This window comes from Mobula birostris, chromosome X (genome assembly GCF_030028105.1).
Source record: "Mobula birostris isolate sMobBir1 chromosome X, sMobBir1.hap1, whole genome shotgun sequence".
NCBI classification, from domain to species: Eukaryota; Metazoa; Chordata; class Chondrichthyes; order Myliobatiformes; family Myliobatidae; genus Mobula; species Mobula birostris.
The window spans coordinates 5425977-5446210 of NC_092402.1; the positions used below are offsets into that span (position 1 = coordinate 5425977).

A 20234-nucleotide genomic window follows, 5' to 3' on the forward strand; every position below is an offset into this window, starting at 1 on the left:
GCTGCCTGGATTAGAGAGGGTGCAGAGGAGATTCACCAGGATGCTGCCTGGATTAGAGAGGGTGCAGAGGGAGATTCACCAGGATGCTGCCTGGATTAGAGAGGGTGCAGAGGAGATTCACCAGGATGCTGCCTGGATTAGAGAGGGTGCAGAGGAGATTCACCAGGATGCTGCCTGGATTAGAGAGGGTGCAGAGGAGATTCACCAGGATGCTGCCTGGATTAGAGAGGGCGCAGAGGTGATTCGCCAGGACGCTGCCTGGATTAGTGAGGGTGCAGAGGAGATTCATCAGGTTGCTGCCTGGATTAGAGAGGGTGCAGAGGAGATTCACCAGGATGCTGCCTGGATGAGAGAGCATGTCTTACGAGGGACAGGTTGAGTGAGCTGGGACTTTTCACTTTGGAGCGAAGGAGGATGAGAGGTGACTTGATAGAGGTGTACAAGATAGAGTGGAGAGCCACAGGCTTTCTCCCAGGGGGGAAATGGCTAACACGAGTGAGCATAATTTTAAGGTGATTGGAATAAAGTATAGGGAGGATGTCAGAAGTAGGCTTTCTTTGGTGGGTGTGTATAACAGTGGTGGAGGCAGATACATTACGGATATTTAAAAGACTTAGGTAAGCACATGGATGACAAATTCAGGATTGATTTGAGGTCATTTTCTGCACACAAGTGTAGAGGAGAACAAAATAATTGTCACTCCGGGTCCGATGCAGAGCAAAAAAAAACACAGTAAGAATTTAAAAAACCCCAATAAATATAAATCCATACGATAGTTTATACACACAGATTGATCGTGTGTCCGTAAAGTGACGCTGGGCACAGGAGTGTCAGTCCATGAGGTGACTCTGACAGGAAATTATAAAGTAGTGGTGATTGGGGGTGTGGAGGGGTGGGTCAGTGGGTGATTGGGGGTGTGGAGGGGTGGGTCAGTGGGTGATTGAGGGTGTGGAGGGGTGGGTCAGTGGGTGATCGGGGGTGTGGAGGGGTGGGTCGGTGGGTGATTGGGGGTGTGGAGGGGTGGGTCAGTGGGTGATTGGGGGTGTGGAGGGGTGGGTCAGTAGGTGATTGGAGGTGTGTGTGGTGGGATGGGTCAGTGGGTGATTGGGGGTGTGGAGGGGTGGGTCAGTGGGTGATTGGGGAGTGTAGGGGTGGGTCGGTGGGTGATTGGGGGTGTGGCGGGGTGGGTCAGTGGGTGATTGGTGGTGTGGAGGGGTGGGTCGGTGGGTGATCGGGGGTGTGGAGGGGTGGGTCGGTGGGTCATTGGGGGTGTGGAGGGGTGGGTCAGTGGGTGATCGGGGGTGTGGAGGTGTGGGTTACTGGGTGATTGGGGGTGTGGAGGGGTGGGCCAGTGGGTGATTGGGGGTGCGGAGAGGTGGGTCAATGTGTGATTGGGGGTGCGGAGGGGTGGGTCAGTGCGTGATTGGGGGTGCGGAGGGGTGAGTCAGTGGGTGATTGGGCGTGTGTGTGGTGGGGTGGGTCAGTGGGTGATTGGGGGTGTGTGGAAGGGTGGGTCGGTAGGTGATTGGGGGGTGGAAGGGTGGGTCGGTGGGTGATTGGGGGTGTGGAGGGGTGGGTCGGTGGGTGATTGGGTGTGTGGAGGGGTGGGTCGGTGGGTGATTGGGTGTATGGAGGAGTGGGTCGGTGGGTGAATGGGGGTGTGGAGGGGTGGGTCGGTGGGTGATTGGGTGTGTGGAGGGGTGGGTCGGTGGGTGATTGGGGGTGTGTGTGGTGGGATGGGTCGGTGGGTGATTGGGGTGTGGAGGGGTGGGTCGGTGGGTGATTGGGGGTGTGTGTGGTGGGATGGGTCGGTGGGTGATTGGGGTGTGGAGGGGTGGGTCGGTGGGTGATCGGGGGTGTGTGGAGGGATGGGTTGGTGGGTGATTAGGGCTGTGGAGGGGTGGGTCGGTGGGTGATCGGGGGTGTGGAGGGGTGGGTCAGTGGGTGATTGGGGGTGTGGAGGGGTGAGTCAGTGGGTGATTGGGCGTGTGTGTGGTGGGGTGGGTCAGTGGGTGATTGGGGGTGTGTGGAAGGGTGGGTCGGTAGGTGATTGGGGGGTGGAAGGGTGGGTCGGTGGGTGATTGGGGGTGTGGAGGGGTGGGTCGGTGGGTGATTGGGTGTGTGGAGGGGTGGGTCGGTGGGTGACTGGGTGTGTGGAGGGGTGGGTCGGTGGGTGACTGGGGGTGTGGAGGGGTGGGTCGGTAGGTGATTGGGGGTGTGTGTGGTGGGTCGGTGGGTGACTGGGGGTGTGGAGGGGTGGGTCGGTGGGTGATGGGGGGTGTGTGGAGGGATGGGTCGGTGGGTGATTGGGGCTGTGGAGGGGTGGGTCGGTGGGTGATGGGGGGTGTGTGTGGTGGGATGGGTCAGTGGGTGATTGGGGGTGTGGAGGGGTGGGTCAGTGGGTGATTGGGGGTGTGGAGAGGTGGGTCAGTGGGTGATTGGGGGTGTGGAGGAGTGGGTCAGTGGGTGATTGGGTGTGTGGAGGGGTGGGTCAGTGGGTGATTGGGGGTGTGGAGGGGTGGGTCAGTGGGAGATTGGGGGTGTGGAGGGGTGGGTCAGTGGGTGATTGGGGGTGTGGAGGGGTGGGTTAGTGGGTGATTGGGGGTGTGTGTGGTGGGATGGGTCAGTGGGTGATTGGGGGTGTGTGTGGTGGGATGGGTCAGTGGGTGATTGGGGTGTGGAGGGGTGGGTCAGTGGGTGATGGGGGGTGTGTGGAGGGATGGGTCAGTGGGTGATTAGGGCTGTGGAGGGGTGGGTCAGTGGGTGATTGGGGGTGTGGAGGGGTGGGTCAGTGGGTGATTGGGGGTGTGGAGGGGTGGGTCAGTGGGTGATTGGGGGTGTGTGTGTGGTGGGATGGGTCAGTGGGTGATTGGGGGTGTGTGTGGTGGGATGGGTCAGTGGGTGATTAGGGCTGTGGAGGGGTGGGTCAGTGGGTGATTGGGTGTGTGGAGGGGTGGGTCAGTGGGTGATTGGGGGTGCAGAGAGGTGGGTCAATGTGTGATTGGGGGTGCGGAGGGGTGGGCCAGTGGGTGATTGGGGGTGCGGAGGGGTGGGTCAGTGGGTGATTGGGGGTGCGGAGGGGTGGGTCAGTGGGTGATTGGGGGTGTGTGGAAGGGTGGGTCGGTGGGTGATTGGGGGTGTGGAGGGGTGGGTCAGTGGGTGATTGGGGGTGTGGAGGGGTGGGTCGGTGGGTGATTGGGGGTGTGGAGGGGTGGGTCGGTGGGTGACTGGGGGTGTGGAGGGGTGGGTCGGTGGGTGACTGGGGGTGTGGAGGGGTGGGTCGGTGGGTGACTGGGGGTGTGGAGGGGTGGGTCGGTGGGTGATTGGAGGTGTGTGGAGGGGTGGGTCGGTGGGTGATTGGAGGTGTGGGGAGGGGTGGGTCGGTGGGTGATGGGGGGTGTGGAGGGGTGTGTCGGTGGGTGATGGGGGGTGTGGTGGGGTGGGTCGGTGGGTGGTTGGGGGTGTGGAGGGGTGGGTTAGTGGGTGGAGGTGTTGATCAGCCTCACTGCTTGGGGAAAGTCACTGTTTTTGAGTCTGGTCGTCCTGGCGTAGATGCTACGTAGCCTCCCCCCTGACGGGAGTGGGACAGACAGTCTGTGAGCAGGGTGGAGGTCTGTGTGGCAGGGAAGGTGAAGGGGGGTGGGGTCGACTGATCTTGGAGCAGGTTAAAAGGTCGGCACAACTTCCGTGGGCCGAGGGTCCCGTACTGCGCTAGCGCTGTGGCATTCTGCCCTCCGCGCTCAGCCAGAGGAACGTGAAAACTCCGCGCAGGCAGCACCTAATTGAACCTACAACACTGGAGATGCGAGCTGTGTCCCCCCCCCCCACCACCGACACCCCCCCAACCCCGTGTCCGACCCCGCTCGGCCGCCATCTTCCGTCGCCTGGCCGAGTGTAATGTCCCCTCATGGCCCCCCCAACCCCCCCGGTGTCGATGCACCATCCCCCGCGGACCCCAGCACCCGCCCGTCGCAAACTGGGGTGCCGGAATTCAGAGTTCAATCTGCTAGGAGCTCGTGGGTTAGAAGGTTAATTGGTCGTTACGATCGGGCTCGGGTTCAGTCAGTGGGTCGCTGGCTCGAGAGCAATAGAAGTTTTTTAAAGATCGCGGTAACCGGAACGTCATTGGGGTGGTGCTGGGGGGGGTGGGGGTGTTCTGCAACGTACGAGGTGTAGAGCTGCGTGCCGTCCATCAGCGAGGCGTTGTAGTGGTACTTGACAAAGTCGGTCAGCTGGGAGGTCTTGTTGCAGTCCTGGGGCTTGAAGTAGGACTGGATTCCCACCGTGTCCTTTGGGTTGTGGAAGTCAACCACGTGGACGTCGAACACCAGCACGGCGGAGCTCGGGATCTTGTCGTCTGCGGGTGGGAGGCAGACAGCGGTCAGGCAGGCAGGCACGCGCACACACACACACACACACACACGCACACCACATCGTCGTCTTCACAGAGCCCAAAAGCAACAGTCGCCCCAACCAACTTCGGACGGTGAGGTGGTGACGCCATGCCAGTAACAGCAGCTCTGGATTTAAATTATGCCTGCCTCATTCCCCCCACATCCCAACCCAAGCCCCAGCACATTTCACAATCAACCCACCGATTTAACCCCTTTTTTAACGGGGCAATTTGCAATGACCAATTCACCTACCAAACCGGTTCGCCTTCGCAACTTTGTCGAACAGTGCAGGCTGAATCATCTGCAGCTCGGCATCAGTGAGACAAAGGAGACAGTGATGGACTATAGGAAGACTGAGCCTGGTGCCAAAAACAAACAAGAAAAATCCAGCGAGCGGCTGTTCTATGAGCAAAAACATCTCGTTAAATCCACTCGCTGGATGCTTTATTTTCGTTTTTGGCACCATTCTTTGTAAACTCCAGAGTCTGTGTGCGTAAAAATCCCGGGAGATCAGCAGTTTCTGGGATACTCAAATCATCCTGAGCAGCACCTAATTAATCAGCTTGTTTATTTCGGCTTTTTTCTTAAATATGTGCCGGACGCACTCCAGCTAGCACTGCACCCCTGAAGGAAACTGATGGGAGAGTGGACCATGAGAGAAAGGGGAGGTGATAGACAGATGAGGAGAAGAGTCGGGAAATGAAGAAGAGGGAAGGAGGAGTGGGAAAAAAATTACCAGAAGGTAACCCATTCTGGAGAGAAAAACAAAAGCCCCTTCACTGAACAGAGAGCTGTGACTCTGTCGCACGTGCGGACGGTGAGCCTAATACTCTGCAGGGAGGCGAGAGAGGGAACTCTGCAGTTCAAGCTCACTCCCTGAACTCTCTGCTTCAGTGCTGAGGGAGCGGGGAGCCTGCAGAAGGACGGAGACAGATTGGGAGAATGGGCAGAGAAGTGCCAGGTGGTGTTCAGTGTCGGGCAGTGTGCGGTCAAGCACTCTGGCAGAAGGAATAAAGGTGCTGACTATTTCGTAAACGGAGAGTGAAATCGGAATTTGGAGCTGGGAGTCCTCGTGCAGGAAGGTTAACCTGCAGGTTGAGTCGGTGGTCAGGAAGGCGAATGCAATGTCAGCATTCATTTCCAGAGGACGAGATTATAAAAGCAAAGGTGTAATGCTGAGGGTTTGTAAGGCACTGGTCGGACCGCAATTGGAGTATTGTGAGCAGCTTTGGGCCCCTTGTCGGTGAAGGGATGTGCTGAAACTGGAGAGGGTCCAACTGAAGTTCACAAAAATGATTCTGGGAATTAAAGGGTTAACATATAAGGAACGCTGATGGACCTGGGCCTGGACTTGCTGGAGATTAAAAAAATGGGGGGAGTCTAGGACCAGAGGACACAGATAAGAGTGGATATGGAGAGGATGTTTCCTATAGTGGGAGAGTCTAGGACCAGAGGACACAGATAGAGTGGATATGGAGAGGATGTTTCCTATAGTGGGGGAGTCCAGGACCAGAGGACACAGATAGAGTGGATATGGAGAGGATGTTTCCTATAGTGGGGGAGTCTAGGACCAGAGGACACTAGTTTAGAAGAGGATGCTCCTTCAGAACAGAGATGAGAAAGAATTTCTTCAACCAGAGAAATGTCCATTTATAAAATAAATAAGGAAATATTTTCTTGGCCAGAGGCTGGTGAATCTGTGGAATTCATTGCCACAGATGACTGTGGAGGCCGAGTCATTGGGCACATTGAAAGTGGAAGTTGATAGGTTGTTAATTAGAGACGGTGTCACAGATTACGGGAAGAAGGCAGGAGAATGGGGTTTAGAGGGATAGTAAATCAGCCATGATGGAATGGTGGAGCAGACTCAATGGGCTGAATGGCCTAATTCTACTCCTGTGTCTCGTGGAATTAATGTGTAAACGGCTCAGACGACAGACACTCGTTCGAAGGTGCTGTCGGCCAGAGTCAGAACATCCCAGGATGGTACTCGTGTTGCAAGTCCATTCTCTTATGTAAGTGTCGCCTTTGGATTCGGGGTCAGAGAGTTAAGTTCCTTACCGACTCCGTCCTCTCCGTAGGCCAGGTGAGGTGGGATGATGATTCTCCGTCTCTCTCCCATGCATGCTCCGATCAAACCTTGGTCAACCCCCTCGATCACGTACCCCATCCCGATGTAGGTGTCGTAGGTGTGGTTCCGCGAGTGGCTGAGGTCAAGAACACAAATTGCGAGAGCAGTTGAACAGGGGGTGTTTCGGGTGCAGCAGGACCCTGAGCCGGCCACTGGCGGCCCCCGCCAGCTCCACCGGCGGCCCCTGCGACACAAGTAGGCGGACAGCTACAGGCTAACCTCCTGTGTGGCACACGGGCCAACCCCAACCGGGTTCGCGCAAAAACGTCCCACGCGCCCAGCGCTGGCCACCATGATCTCAGCCAGGAAAGTCGCTGGTTGACGGAGATCTCTCTCATGTTTACAGAGTGTAGATCCTTACATTCACAGTACAAGATCACCCCCTCACACCGACCCATGACATTGTACTGATATTGTAACCTACTTCACAGTCAATTCAACTGTGCCCTCCCACATAACCTTCCATTCTTCTATCATCCACGTGCTTATCTAAGTGTCGCTGATGTATCTGCTTCCACCACCACACTCTGTAAAAACCTACCCCCCACCCCAAATCACCTTAAAATTATGACCTCCTCATATCAGCTGTGGGAAAAAGCCTCCTGGCTGTCCACACTGTCTTAGCCTCCAATTCTCTTGTATAGTTCTATCATGTCCCCCTTCGCTCCTAAGAGAATCTGAGCTCACACTCTCCATATAAGGCACTCTGCTCTCTCTAATCCAGGCAATCCTGGTGAATCTCCTCTGCACCCTCTCTAATCCAGGCAGCATCCTGGTAAATCTCCCTCTGCACTCTCTCTAATCCAGGCAGCATCCTGGTGAATCTCCTCTGCACCCTCTCTAATCCAGGCACCATCCTGGTAAATCTCCTCTGCACCCTCTCTAATCCAGGCAACATCCTGATGAATCTCCTCTGCACCCTCTCTAATCCAGGCAGCATCCTGGTGAATCTCCTCTGCACCCTCTCTAATCCAGGCAGCATCCTGGTGAATCTCCTCTGCAGCCTCTCTAATCCAGACAGCATCCTGGTGACTCTCCTCTGCACCCTCTCTAATCCAGGCAGCATCCCGGTAAATCTCCTCTGCAGCCTCTCTAATCCAGGCAGCATCCTGCTGAATCTCCTCTGCACCCTCTCTAATCCAGGCAGCATCCTGGTAAATCTCCTCTGCACCCTCTCTAATCCAGGCAGCATCCTGGTGAATCTCCTCTGCACCCTCTCTAATCCAGGCAGCATCCTGGTAAATCTCCCTCTGCACCCTCTCTAATCCAGGCAGCATCCTGGTAAATCTCCTCTGCACCCTCTCTAATCCAGGCAGCATCCTGGTGAATCTCCTCTGCAGCCTCTCTAATCCAGACAGCATCCTGGTGAATCTCCTCTGCAGCCTCTCTAATCCAGACAGCATCCTGGTGACTCTCCTCTGCACCCTCTCTAATCCAGGCAGCATCCCGGTAAATCTCCTCTGCACCCTCTCTAATCCAGGCAGCATCCTGATAAATCTCCTCTGCACCCTCTCTAATCCAGGCAGCATCCTGGTGAATCTCCTCTGCAACCTCTCTAATCCAGGCAGCATCCTGGTAAATCTCCCTCTGCACCCTCTCTAATCCAGGCAGCATCCTGGTGAATCTCCTCTGCAGCCTCTCTAATCCAGACAGCATCCTGTTGACTCTCCTCTGCACCCTCTCTAATCCAGGCAGCATCCCGGTAAATCTCCTCTGCAGCCTCTCTAATCCAGGCAGCATCCTGCTGAATCTCCTCTGCACCCTCTCTAATCCAGGCAGCATCCTGGTAAATCTCCTCTGCACCCTCTCTAATCCAGGCAGCATCCTGGTGAATCTCCTCTGCACCCTCTCTAATCCAGGCAGCATCCTGGTAAATCTCCCTCTGCACCCTCTCTAATCCAGGCAGCATCCTGGTAAATCTCCTCTGCACCCTCTCTAATCCAGGCAGCATCCTGGTGAATCTCCTCTGCAGCCTCTCTAATCCAGACAGCATCCTGGTGACTCTCCTCTGCACCCTCTCTAATCCAGGCAGCATCCCGGTAAATCTCCTCTGCACCCTCTCTAATCCAGGCAGCATCCTGGTAAATCACCTCTGCACCCTCTCTAATCCAGGCAGCATCCTGGTGAATCTCCTCTGCACCCTCTCTAATCCAGGCAGCATCCTGGTGAATCTCCCTCTGCACCCTCTCTGAAGCATTCGCACCCTTCCCAGAATGAACACAATGCAGGAAATCGACCAAAATATGCCGTGTGTGTGGTGTAGCCAGAGTTTGGTAAGACTGCCACATTACTTTGCAGGTCTTGAACTCAATTCCCCTGACTAATGGAGGCCAACACACCGTACGCCTTCTTAACCGCCCCACCGACACGGCACCTCTGAGGGATCTGTGGACGCGGGCCCCAAGTCCCTGCGTTCCTCCACACTGCTGAGAAATCCTGCCGCTAATCTGCCACTCCGAACAACATCACTTCACACCGAACTCCATCTGCCACTTTTCAGCCCAGCTATGCGCCCTATCGGTGTCCCGTGGCAACCGGTGACAAGCTTCTACACAACAGCACCAACCTTTGTGTCAGCTGCAAACTTACTAAACCGCCCCCCCCAACCACCTCCACTCCCTCATCCAAGCCTCCAACACACTTCCTTGACCGTTACTTTAAGTCTCGGTGAATGGTAGACATGTCGATCCCTGGGTGAGGCTCCTGTGGGCCCTCTCCAACACCAGCACATCCAAGGGGCTCACATTACATCCTTGCGAAACGGATGCTAGCACTGCATTTGCCTTCCTCACCACCGACTCAACCTGCACGTTTAGGGAATCCTGCACTGAGGCTTCCAAGCTTTCAGAATTTGCTCCCCATTCAGAAAATAGTCTATGCCTTTATCCCTTCTACCAAGGTGCATGGCCATACACTTCCCCTCACTATATTCCATCTGCCACTTCTTTGTCCATTTTCCGACTCTGTCCAAGCCCTCTTGCAGACTCTCCACTTCCTCAGCTCTGCCTGCCTCCCCGTCTGGGTACCTTTCCATCCTTCGCATACCCGGCCACGAAGCCATCAAGTCCGTTGTCCAGGTCAGTGACATATAACGTGAGAGGCCGCGGCCCCAGCGCTGGCACCCGCGCGTCGCCGACCTTGCCCGCAACTCAACCCGCAAGTTAGCTCTCAGGAGAGGCACAAACACCAGGAGGTTTGCAGATGTGTTGCTCATCTTCCTGCACGAGGACTCCCAAGCCCCTTGGCGCCTCTAATTTCAGAATTTGCTCCCTGCTTAGAAAATAGTCAACCCTCTACCAGGATAATCGGGATATCGACTGCAGACATTCATAGAAAGACATAGAAAACCCACAGCAGAATACAGGCCCTTCAGCCCACAAAGCTGTGCCAAACATGTCCTTACTTTAGAAGTTACCACAGCCCTCTATTTTTCTAAGTTCCATGTACCTGTCCGGGAGTCTCTTAAAAGACTCTATCGTATCCACCTCAACCACCATCACCGGCAGCCCATTCCACACACTCACCACACTGTGTGTGAAAAACTTACCCCTGACATCTCCTCTGTACCTACTTCCAAGCACCTTAAAACTATGCTCTCTTGTGCTAGCCATTTCAGCCCTGGGAAAAAGCCTCTGACTATCCACATGATCAATGCCTCTCATTATCTTGTACACCTCTTTCAGGTCACCTCTCATCCTCTGTCGCTCCAAGGAGAAAAGGCCGAGTTCACTCAACCTATTCTCATAAGGCATGCTTCCCAATCCAGGCAACATTCTCGTAAATCTCCTCTGCACCCTTTCTATGGTTTCCACATCCTTCCTGTAGTGAGGTGACCAGAACTGAGCACAGTGCTCCAAGTGGGGTCTGACCAGGGTCCTATGTAGCTGCAACATTACCTCTCGGCTCCTAAATTCAATCCCACGATTGATGACGGCCAATACACCGTATGCCTTCTTAACCACAGAGTCAACCTGCACAGCAGCTTTGAGTGAACCTGTGTACGCAAAACTGTCACACCAGCATCTGAGGAAGACAGTTGGAGCTGCCCCTGTCACTGACAGACACACTGGTATCCCAGCGACAGTCGGTGTCAGGGAGACGGATTCCATAAATACCCCAGACAATAACTGCTGATAATTTATCTCCCATGGGGAGGAAGTGGGGGGGGGGGTGCAATCTCCACCCAGATGCCCACTACTCCTCTGGATTGCGCGCACACACACACACACACACACACACACACACACGGTGGTATTTGCTTCCCCACCTCCCCGATTCGAATGAAGCGTCTCAGACTCAAACCACACTACCTTCTCCCGAGGGGGTTCTTACAAGCCAGACGGAAGACTTTTGCTGCTTCCTGCCTCGCAGTCCCGTCAACTCACCGCTCCCTGGGAATGCAAAGGTGAAAGGTCATCGTTCCGCCGGGACCCGGGCCATCCAGAAGCCTGCCTGACCGCTCCACTGCCGCCACCACCCCTCCCGCTCCCCCCGCCCCCACAAGCCACAGGAAAGTCGCAACTTAACCATCCTGAGCGCACGGGCTCACGTCTCTCTGCACGTTCTGAAATCGCAACCCCCGAGAAGACTCCTGTTGGAAATCCTTGAGAAGTCTGTTGCTCGGAGAGTAAAGAACATGTTCAGCATCGCAGGGAGCAGAAGAGGTTTACTGAGGTGCTCCCTGGATTAGTTATATATCTATCAATATATTTATTTACTAAGATACAAGCTCTTCCTGCCCTTCGAGCTGTTCCTGATTAATCCTAGCCTAATTACTGGACAATTCGCAATGACCAATTAACCTACTGACTGGTACGTCTTTGGACTGTGGGAGGAAACCAGAGCACCCGGAGGAAACCCCCGCATTTCAGTGGGGGCGGGGTTCATACAAAGACTCCTTATAGATGACGTTGGAATTGAACTCTGAACTACGAACTCCGACAGCCCGAAATGTAATATTGAATTGAATTGACTTTCTTGCATCCTTCACACACGAGGAGTAAAAATCTTTACGTTAAGTCTCCGTCTCAATGTGGAATGTGCAATTTATAATAAATAGTATATACAACGGGACAGTCAATATAACATAGAAATGCAATTGTATCAGCGTGAATTAATCAGTCTGATGGCCTGGTGGAAGAAGCTGTCCCGGAGCCTGTTGGCCCTGGCTTTTATGATGCGGTACCGTTTCCTGGATGGTAACAGCTGGAATAGATTGTGGTTGGGGTGACTCGCGTCCCCAATGATCCTTCGGGCCCTTTTTACACACCTGTCACTGTAAATGTCCTGAATCATGGGAAGTTCACAACTACAGATGCGCTGGGCTGTCCGCACCACTCTCTGCAGAGCCCTGCGATTGAGGGAAGTACAGTTCCCAGACCAGGTAGTGATGCAGCCAGTCAGGATGCTCTCGACTGTAGAACACCCTTTGGATTTGGAGACTCGTGCCAAACTTCTTCAACCGTCTGAGGCGAAAGAGGCACCGTTGTGCCTTTTTCACCACACAACCGGTGCGCACAGACCACGTGAGGTCCTCGGCGATATGTATAGTTCTAACGACTACATTACCCAGTTAAGATTAGAGGGCGTGTGCTATAACGAGAGGTTGGACAAACTTGCTTTTCTTTGGAGTGGCGGTGTCTGTGGGGAGATCTGATAAATGTTTATAAGATTCTTCTTCTTCGTCTTCGACTGTCCATTGATTTTCGATGATGGCTGAGGCCTGGGCAAGGTCGTATGGAAGACCGGCAGTTGCCCATGCTGCAAGTCTCCCCTCTCCACACCACCGATGTTGTCCAAGGGAAGGGCATTAGGACCCATACAGCTTGGCACCGGTGTCATCGCAGAGCAATGTGTGGTTAAGTGCCTTGCTCAAGTACACAACACGTCCCCTCAGCTGAGGCTCGAACTAGCGACCTTCAAATCACTAGACCAACGCCTTAACCACGTGGCCACATGCCGACACATTTATAAGATTACAAGGGGCATAGATAGAGTGGACAAGGGTTGAAATGTCTAGCGCGAGAGGGCATGCATTGAAGGTGGTGGGGGGGGTAAATTCGGCCAGTTTAGCAAACAGAGCAGTGGACACCCCTGCTGAAATCTGGAGGAAAACACACAGAGGATGTAGAGGGGGATCAAAAAGGCGAGAGAAGAGGCCCGGGTCGAGACAGCAGAGACTTATTGAGAAGAGAATTTATAAGCTGTGTCTTCCCTCTCTCATTATGGGCAATGTGAGATCGCTGAGTAATACAATGGACGAGTTGACAGCGCTAGCCAGGAGTCAGAGAACATTTCGGGAGAGCAGTGTTATGTGTTTTACTGAAACGTGGCTGCACGAGGACATACCCGACCAAAACTTTTCCATGGAGGGCTTCCAGACCATTCGGCTGACCGGAAGTGCACCGAGAGCGGTAAGCGTAAAGAATTTGGGGGCTTACTGTTCTGGTTAACAACGGATGATGCAATCTGGGTCATATTACGATCGAGGAACGTGTTTGTAGCCCAGGTATTGAACTTTTTGCTGTTGGACTCCGGCCATATTCCACCGAGATGCAACACTGGGCGTCATGGGAGGTTGTTCCTGCCTGTGGCCATCGAACTTTGCAGCTCCTCCTGTGGAGGGTCAGACACCCTGAGCCAATAGGCTGGTCCTGGACTTATTTCCATCTGGCATAGTTTGCATATTGTTGTTTGATTGTTTGTGGTTTTTGTATTCCTATATTTATGCTCTATTCTTGGTTGGTGCAGCTGTAACGAAACCCAATTTCCCTCCGGATCAATAAAGTATATCTATCTATTTCCAAGGAGATGTGAGGGGTAGGCTTTCTCCCCCACACAGGGGAGTGGTGGGTGCCTGGGGTGGTGGCCGAGTCCGATACATTCCACTTCTCAGTGGACGTGCACGGCTTAGCCATGGTGAGAGATAGCAGCGACCGAGTTTCTGGGAGTGCCCATAATGGACGAGCTCAGCACCGCCTCTCTCGGTCACAGCAGGGTCTCCACTAGCCGAGGAGACTGAGGTGCGCTAGGCTCCTCCGTTCTAATTCGACTTTTACGGGAGCACCATCGAGACCGTCCTGTCCAGACGCATCACCGCCTGGAACCGGGGCCACAAGGCAGCTGACTGCCAGATTGTGAGGGCCGCGGAGAGGATCACTGGGGTCTCCCTTCCACCCGTCTGGGACAGCACCGCGTACACAAGTGCTCTTAGTATTGTCAATGATCCCTCCCATCTGCCCAACAATCTCTTTGACCCCCCCCCTCCACCCACCATCAGGCACCTTTTAACGTCTCTTTACCACCCCTCACCAACAGGCAGGAGGTACCCCAGCATGAGGATAAGAACAGTTCGGATGGGAAACAGCTTCCTCCACCCAGGCTGTGAGACGACTGAACTCCCTGACATCAGCCCGGTCTCATCACAGATGAGGCACCCAGTGGCTTTATAGACTGTTTTACTTTTTAAACTTGTGTCGTAAATGCACCTGATTATTTGTTAATTTATTTGTGGCAATACTACTTTATGTGTTTTGTGTGAGTGTCGTGCACCTTGGACTGGAGGAACGTTGTTCTGTTTGACGGTATACTTTATGTGTTGTGTGTGTGTGAGTTATATGTACTGTGTTGTTCACCTTGGACTGGAGGAACGTTGTTCCGTTTGACGATATAATTTATGTGTGTGTTGTGTGTGTGTGTGTGTGTGTGTGTGTGTGTGTGTGTGTGTGTGTGTGTGTGTGTGTGTGTGTGTGTGTATGAGTTATATGTACTGTGTTGTTCACCTTGGTCCAGGGGAACATTGTTTTGTCTGGCAGTATACGTGTGTACGGTTGACTGACAATAAACTTGAGCTTAAGCTCTTAAGGGACATTTATGCAGGCACATGAATGTGAGGAAATGGAAGGATACGTATATTGTGTAGACAGAGGGGATTAGTTTAATTGGCCTTTTGATGACTAATTTAATTGGGCCAGCACAACACTGTGGGGCCAAATAGCCTGTCCTTGTTCTGTACTGTTCTATCACAAGTTCAATTGTACGAGGCATTATTCCTGCAGGAGCCAAGTATTTATTTCCTGTCCGTCTGTGTTGTGGGCTTACTATGGGTCAGGGAAACTTGTCCTGTGGGCTGGGTGCGTGGGTGGGGGAAGCAAACGAGCACAGCTACCTGCTCACCCCTGTTGCAAGCTGGAGACAGCCAGGGAACGAGTACTTATAAGCATCGCTACATTTGGGGTGTGGTGGTTAGCACAACGCCCCACAGTAACTGGCAACCCGGGTTCAACTCCCACAGCCGCCCGCAAGGAGTTTGTGCGCTCCCTCCTCGTGAACCGGGTGGGTTTCCTCCGGGTGCTCGGGTTTCCTCCCACAGTCCAAAGGCAGGTCCATCGGCCTATGTCAATTGCCCCCGTGATGAGGCTAGGGTTAAATCAGGGGTTGCTGGGCATTCCAGCTCAAAGGGCACGAAGGGCCTAATCTGCACTGTATCTCAATAATTTTTTCAAAAATTAACTTTGTTTGTTTCGCTAATTTCGCTACACTAGTTTTGTTAACTTTTTATAGCTATATAAGATCACTCGTCTTTGCTGGCTTCGTCATAACAGATCCAACGTACTTCTCTTGACTTGGAACTCGATTATTTCGGAGGCGTCATCGTACGGCGTCGAGTCCCCCCCCCCACCCCCGGCCAGCAGAGCAGCCGCGACGATTCCATCAGGAGAGCTCGAGGATCCGGCTCGCGTCCGTGCCAGTCGCGGGCGATCGGGGGGGTGGGGGGAAGATCTGGTGGGCTTGCTCCTGGGTCTGACCGAGACGGGCGCCCGCGGGTCCAGGCGGTGGGCTCTGCCCAAGCTCACTGCCTGCCCCTCTTCCGAGCTTACATCTCTACCCAGGCGCCCTTGGGGAGGGGTCAGCACGGGCACCCTGGGGGAGTTCTGAGAATGGGCCTGGTCTTGAATGTGTTGGGGATAACAGTAATCCCATTTTAAATGGTAAGTAGATTTTTTGCAAACCCTTGACTCACTTCCAAGGACTCCCCTACTTATGTTCTCAGAATTACCTATTACAATTACATTAATTATTTGCATTTGTAATTCATTATTATTAACATAGAATGTCTTCTTTTCAAGCAACACACATCAAAGTTGCTGGTGAACGCAGCAGGCCAGGCAGCATCTCTAGGAAGAGGTACAGTCGACGTTTCGGGCCGAGACCCTTCGTCAGGACTAACTGAAGGAAGAGCTAGTAAGAGATTTGAAAGTGGGACGGGGAGGGGGAGATCCGAAATGATAGGAGAAGACAGGAGGGGGAAGGATGGAGCAAAGAGCTGGACAGGTGATTGGCAAAAGAGATACGAGAGGATCATGGGACAGGAGGCCCAGGGAGAAGGGAAAGGGGGAGGGGGCGGAAACCCAGAGGATGGGCAAGGGGTATAGTGAGAGGGACAGAGGGAGAAAAAGGAGAGAGAGAGAAAGAATGTGTGTATATAAATAAATAACGGATGGGGTACGAGGGGGAGGTGGGGCATTAGCGGAAGTTAGAGAAGTCAATGTTCATGCCATCAGGTTGGAGGCTACCCAGACGGAATATAAGCTCTTGTCTCCATCCTTCCCCCTCCTGTCTTCTCCTATCATTTTGGATCTCCCCCTCCCCCTCCCACTTTCAAATCTCTCACTAGCTCTTCTTTCAGTTAGTCCTGACGAAGGGTCTCGGCCCGAAACGTCGACTGTACCTCTTCCTGGAGATGCTGCCTGGCCTGCTGCGTTCACCAGCAACTTTGATGTGTGTTGCTTGAAATTCCAGCACCTGCAGATTTCCTCGTGTCTGTGTGGGTGAACTCGGCCTTTGCTCCTTGGAGGGACGGAGGATGAGAGGTGACCTGATAGAGGTGTATAAGATAATGAGAGGCATTGATCGTGTGGATAGTCAGAGGCTTTTCCCCAGGGCTGAAATGGCGAACACGAGAGGGCACAGTTTTAAGGAGCTTGGAAATAGGTACAGAGGAGATTGTCAGGGGCAAGTTCTTCACACAGAGAGTGGTGAGTACATGGAATGCACTGCTGGCGACGGTGTGGAGGTGGATACAATAGGGTCGTGTAAGAGCCTCTTAGATAGGTACACGGATCTTAGAAAAATAGAGGGTTATGCGGTAGGGTAATTCTAGACCGTCTCTAGAGTGGGTTACGTGGCCGGTAATGTGCCGTAGATTTCCACGTTCTGCGTGGGTAGTTTTTTATCCACTCGATTGTATTTCTTGGTTCTACTGCGAATGCCTGCAAGAAACTGAAATGCGGGCACTGTCTGCCGAGGCGTAGATAAACCTCAGCAATAAATTTACTCTGAACTTCGCATTTCTGTTCGCGAATAAGCTGGCTCACCTGACCTCAACCAGAAGAGATGGAGGGTGCAAGCGTTCGGTCTCGTGTTCACGGATCAGGGAACTTCACAGCCCGGCGAAGGAGTCCCCCGGACCAACCCACGATGCTCTGCCGACCTGTTAACCCACTGCAAGATCAATCCCACACACCCCTCCATTTCCCTATCATCCATGAGCCTATCTAAGAGTTTCTTAAATGTCCCGAATGTATCTGCCTCCACCACCACCCCTGGCAGGGTCTTCCACACACTCACCACTCTCTGTGTGTAAAAGCCTCTGACATCCCTCCCCAATACTTTCCTCCAATCTCCTTAAATTATGCTCCCGGGTATTAGCCATTTCCGCCCTGTGAATAAAGTCTCCGGCTGTCCGCTCGATCTACGCCTCTTGTCATCTGGTACTCCCCTATCAAGTCACCTCTCACCCTCCTTCACTCCAAACACAAACGCCCCAGCTCGCTCAACCTGTCCCTCATTAGATATGCTCTGTAATCCAGGCAGCATCCTGGTGAATCTCCTCTGCACCCTCTCTAATCCGGACAGCATCCTGGTGAATCTCCTCTGCACCCTCTCTGATCCAGGCAGCATTCTGGTGAATCTCCTCTGCACCCTCTCTAATCCTGGCAGAATCCTGGTGAATCTCCTCTGCACCCTCTCTAATCCAGGCAGCATCCTGGTAAATCTCCTCTGCAGCCTCTCTAATCCAGGCAGCATCCTGGTGAATCTCCTCTGCACCCTCTTTAATCCAGGCAGCATCCTGGTGAATCTCCTCTGCACCCTCTCTAATCCAGGCAGCATCCTGGTGAATCTCCTCTGCACCCTCTCTAATCCAGGCAGCATCCTGGTGAATCTCCTCTGCACCCTCTCTAATCCAGGCAGCATCCTGGTAAATCTCCTCTGCACCCTCTCTAATCCAGGCAGCATCCTGGTGAATCTCCTCTGCACCCTCTCTAATCCAGGCAGCATCCTGGTGTTCGAAAGCTTTTCCATACCCTTCCTATAATGAGGGGACCAGAACTGAACAGAATATTCCGAGAGTTTCATACCACTTCAATGTCACTGGATAAACTGTTGTACATTTGTGATAAAGAGGTGTGGTCACACCCAGTTTAAACAGTTGCGTGTCTCAAAGTGTTGTCTGTTGGCACACAGATCTGCCAGTAGGCACAGCTGAGGAATGGAATGTTCTGGAAAATTGCTCGGCAAGGCCAAACTTGCTCTACTTCCCACTCTCCCCCCTGTCTCCCGCCCCACTTCACTGCTGGTGTGAATCAGGTCAGGGCAAGTACTGAACAGCAGCAGACACACACAAAATGCTGGAGGAACTCAACAGGTCGGGCAGCATCTTTGGAGGGGGAATAATGGGCCAACATTTCACACCGAGACCCTTCATCGAGACTGACAGAGGAGAGTCTCGGGACGAGAGGTTGACTGTTTATTCCCTCTGGAGATGCTGCTTGACCTGCTGAGTTCCTCCAGTATTTGTGTGTGTCTGTGTGCCTATATGTGTGTGCGTGCGTGTGTCTGTGTGCCTATGTGTGTGTGTGCGTGCATCTCTGTGCCTATGTGTGCGTACGTGTGTGCGTCTGTGTGCCTATGTGTGTGTGCATACGTCTGTGTGTGTGCGCGTGTGCATCTGTGTGCATGTCTGTGTCTGTGTGTGTGTGTGCATGTGTGTCTGTGTGCGTGTGTGTGTGTGTGTGCGTGTGTCTGTGTGTGTGTCTGTGCGTCTGTGTGCGTGCGTCTGTGTCTGTGTCTCTGTGCGTGTGTCTGCGTGTGTGTGTCTGTGTGTCTGTGTGCATGTGTCTGTGTCTGTATGTGTGTCTGTGTCTCTGTGTGTGCGTGCGTCTGTGTCTGTGTCTCTGTGCGTGTGTCTGCGTGTGTGTGTCTGTGTCTGTGTGTCTGTGTGCATGTGTCTGTGTCTGTATGTGTGTCTGTGTCTCTGTGTGTGCGTGCGTCTGTGTCTGTGTGCGTGTGTCTGTGTGTCTGTCTGTCTGTTGCTTTGCTCTGGATTTCCAGCATCTGCAGAATCTTGTGTGTTCAACCCAGGAGCAAAAAGAAACTTGCAATACCGTACTTTGAATCGATGCAGAGAGGCAAGTTTGAGGTGGCACGAACAAGAGGGAAGAGGCTGTCAAGGCCACCACGACACAGGATTTTGCTGAATGAACCTTTCGCTTCCAGCTGATCCACTTCAGCAACTGTTTGAGATAATTTTGTTTCTTGTCTGTAAATGAACAGCTGCCTGTGCTGGGCCAATGAAGGTCAGCCAGCCAGGGAAAACACAAACACAAAACGCTGGAGGAACTCAGCAGGCCGGGCAGCTCCTATGGAAAAGAGTCAAACGGTCGACACTTTGGGCCGAAACCCTTCATCAGGACTGGAGGAGAGAAATAAAGGAGAGGGGTCAGAGTGCGAAGGTGGGGGGAGGGGAGGAGGAAGCACAAGGTGAGAGGTGAGACGGGGAGAGGGGGAGGGGTGAAATAAAGAGCTGGCGAGTTGATTGGTGAATGATGGAAAGGGCTGGAGAAGGGTGAATCTGATAGAAGAGGATAGAAGGCCCCTCCTCCTTTATCTCTTTCACTAATCAGCTTCCCAGCTCTTTATTTCTTCCCTCCCCCTCTCCCGGTTTCACATTATCACCAACCACTTCTATTTCTTGCTCTGATTCTTCCCTCCCCCCCGCCCACCCCAGACCTGATGAATCAGTCTGAAACGTCGACTGTACTTTCTTCCCCACAGATGCTGCCTGACCTGCCGAGTTCCTCCAGCATTTCGTAGGCGCGCATTGCTCTGGATTTCCAGCGTCTGCAGACTTGCTCGTCCTCGTGTCAGATAACCAGCACCACTTGAGCGCCACCAGTCCGAGTGAGAATATCAGGTTGAAAGTATTGAGCCACCACTGAAGATCACACGGCAGAGTTGTGATCAGTGTGACACCATTACAGCGCTAGTGACTGGGCTTCAATTCCACTGCGTTTGTACGTTCTCCCTGTGACTGTGAGAGCTTCCTCCCGCACACCAAAGACCTCCGGGTTACCAAGTTGGTCACCGGGGTGCAACTGGGAGATGGAGGAGGTTTGGTCGGTCACTCAACACTCCGGCAGATTTCGACAGATGTGCCTTGGGGAGCATGCTAACCGGATGCAGCGTCGTCTGGCACGGAGGGACCCCGGCACGGGATCGGAAAGGGCGGCAGAGGGTTGCGAACTCAGCCCCCTCCACGGAGGGCACTGGCCTCTCCAGCGTCAAGCCCCTCGACAAAAGGTGGTGCCTCAGGAAGGGGGCATCCGTCATTAAGGACCCCCATCACCCAGGATATGCTCTCTTCTCAT

At 53.5% G+C, this 20234-nt stretch overlaps 1 protein-coding gene across 1 annotated transcript in view; it reads right to left on the reverse strand.

Annotated features, from left to right (window-relative positions):
- LOC140191846 (peptidyl-prolyl cis-trans isomerase FKBP10-like) overlaps window positions 1-20234 on the reverse strand; it is a 57945-nt gene that overhangs the window by 14216 nt on the left and 23495 nt on the right. The window contains exons 6-7 of the mRNA XM_072249637.1: window positions 6456-6601; window positions 4168-4357 (exon numbers count right to left, since the gene is read on the reverse strand). Coding sequence (XP_072105738.1) covers window positions 4168-4357; window positions 6456-6601 — 336 coding nt within the window. The remainder of the gene's footprint in view (window positions 1-4167; window positions 4358-6455; window positions 6602-20234) is intronic.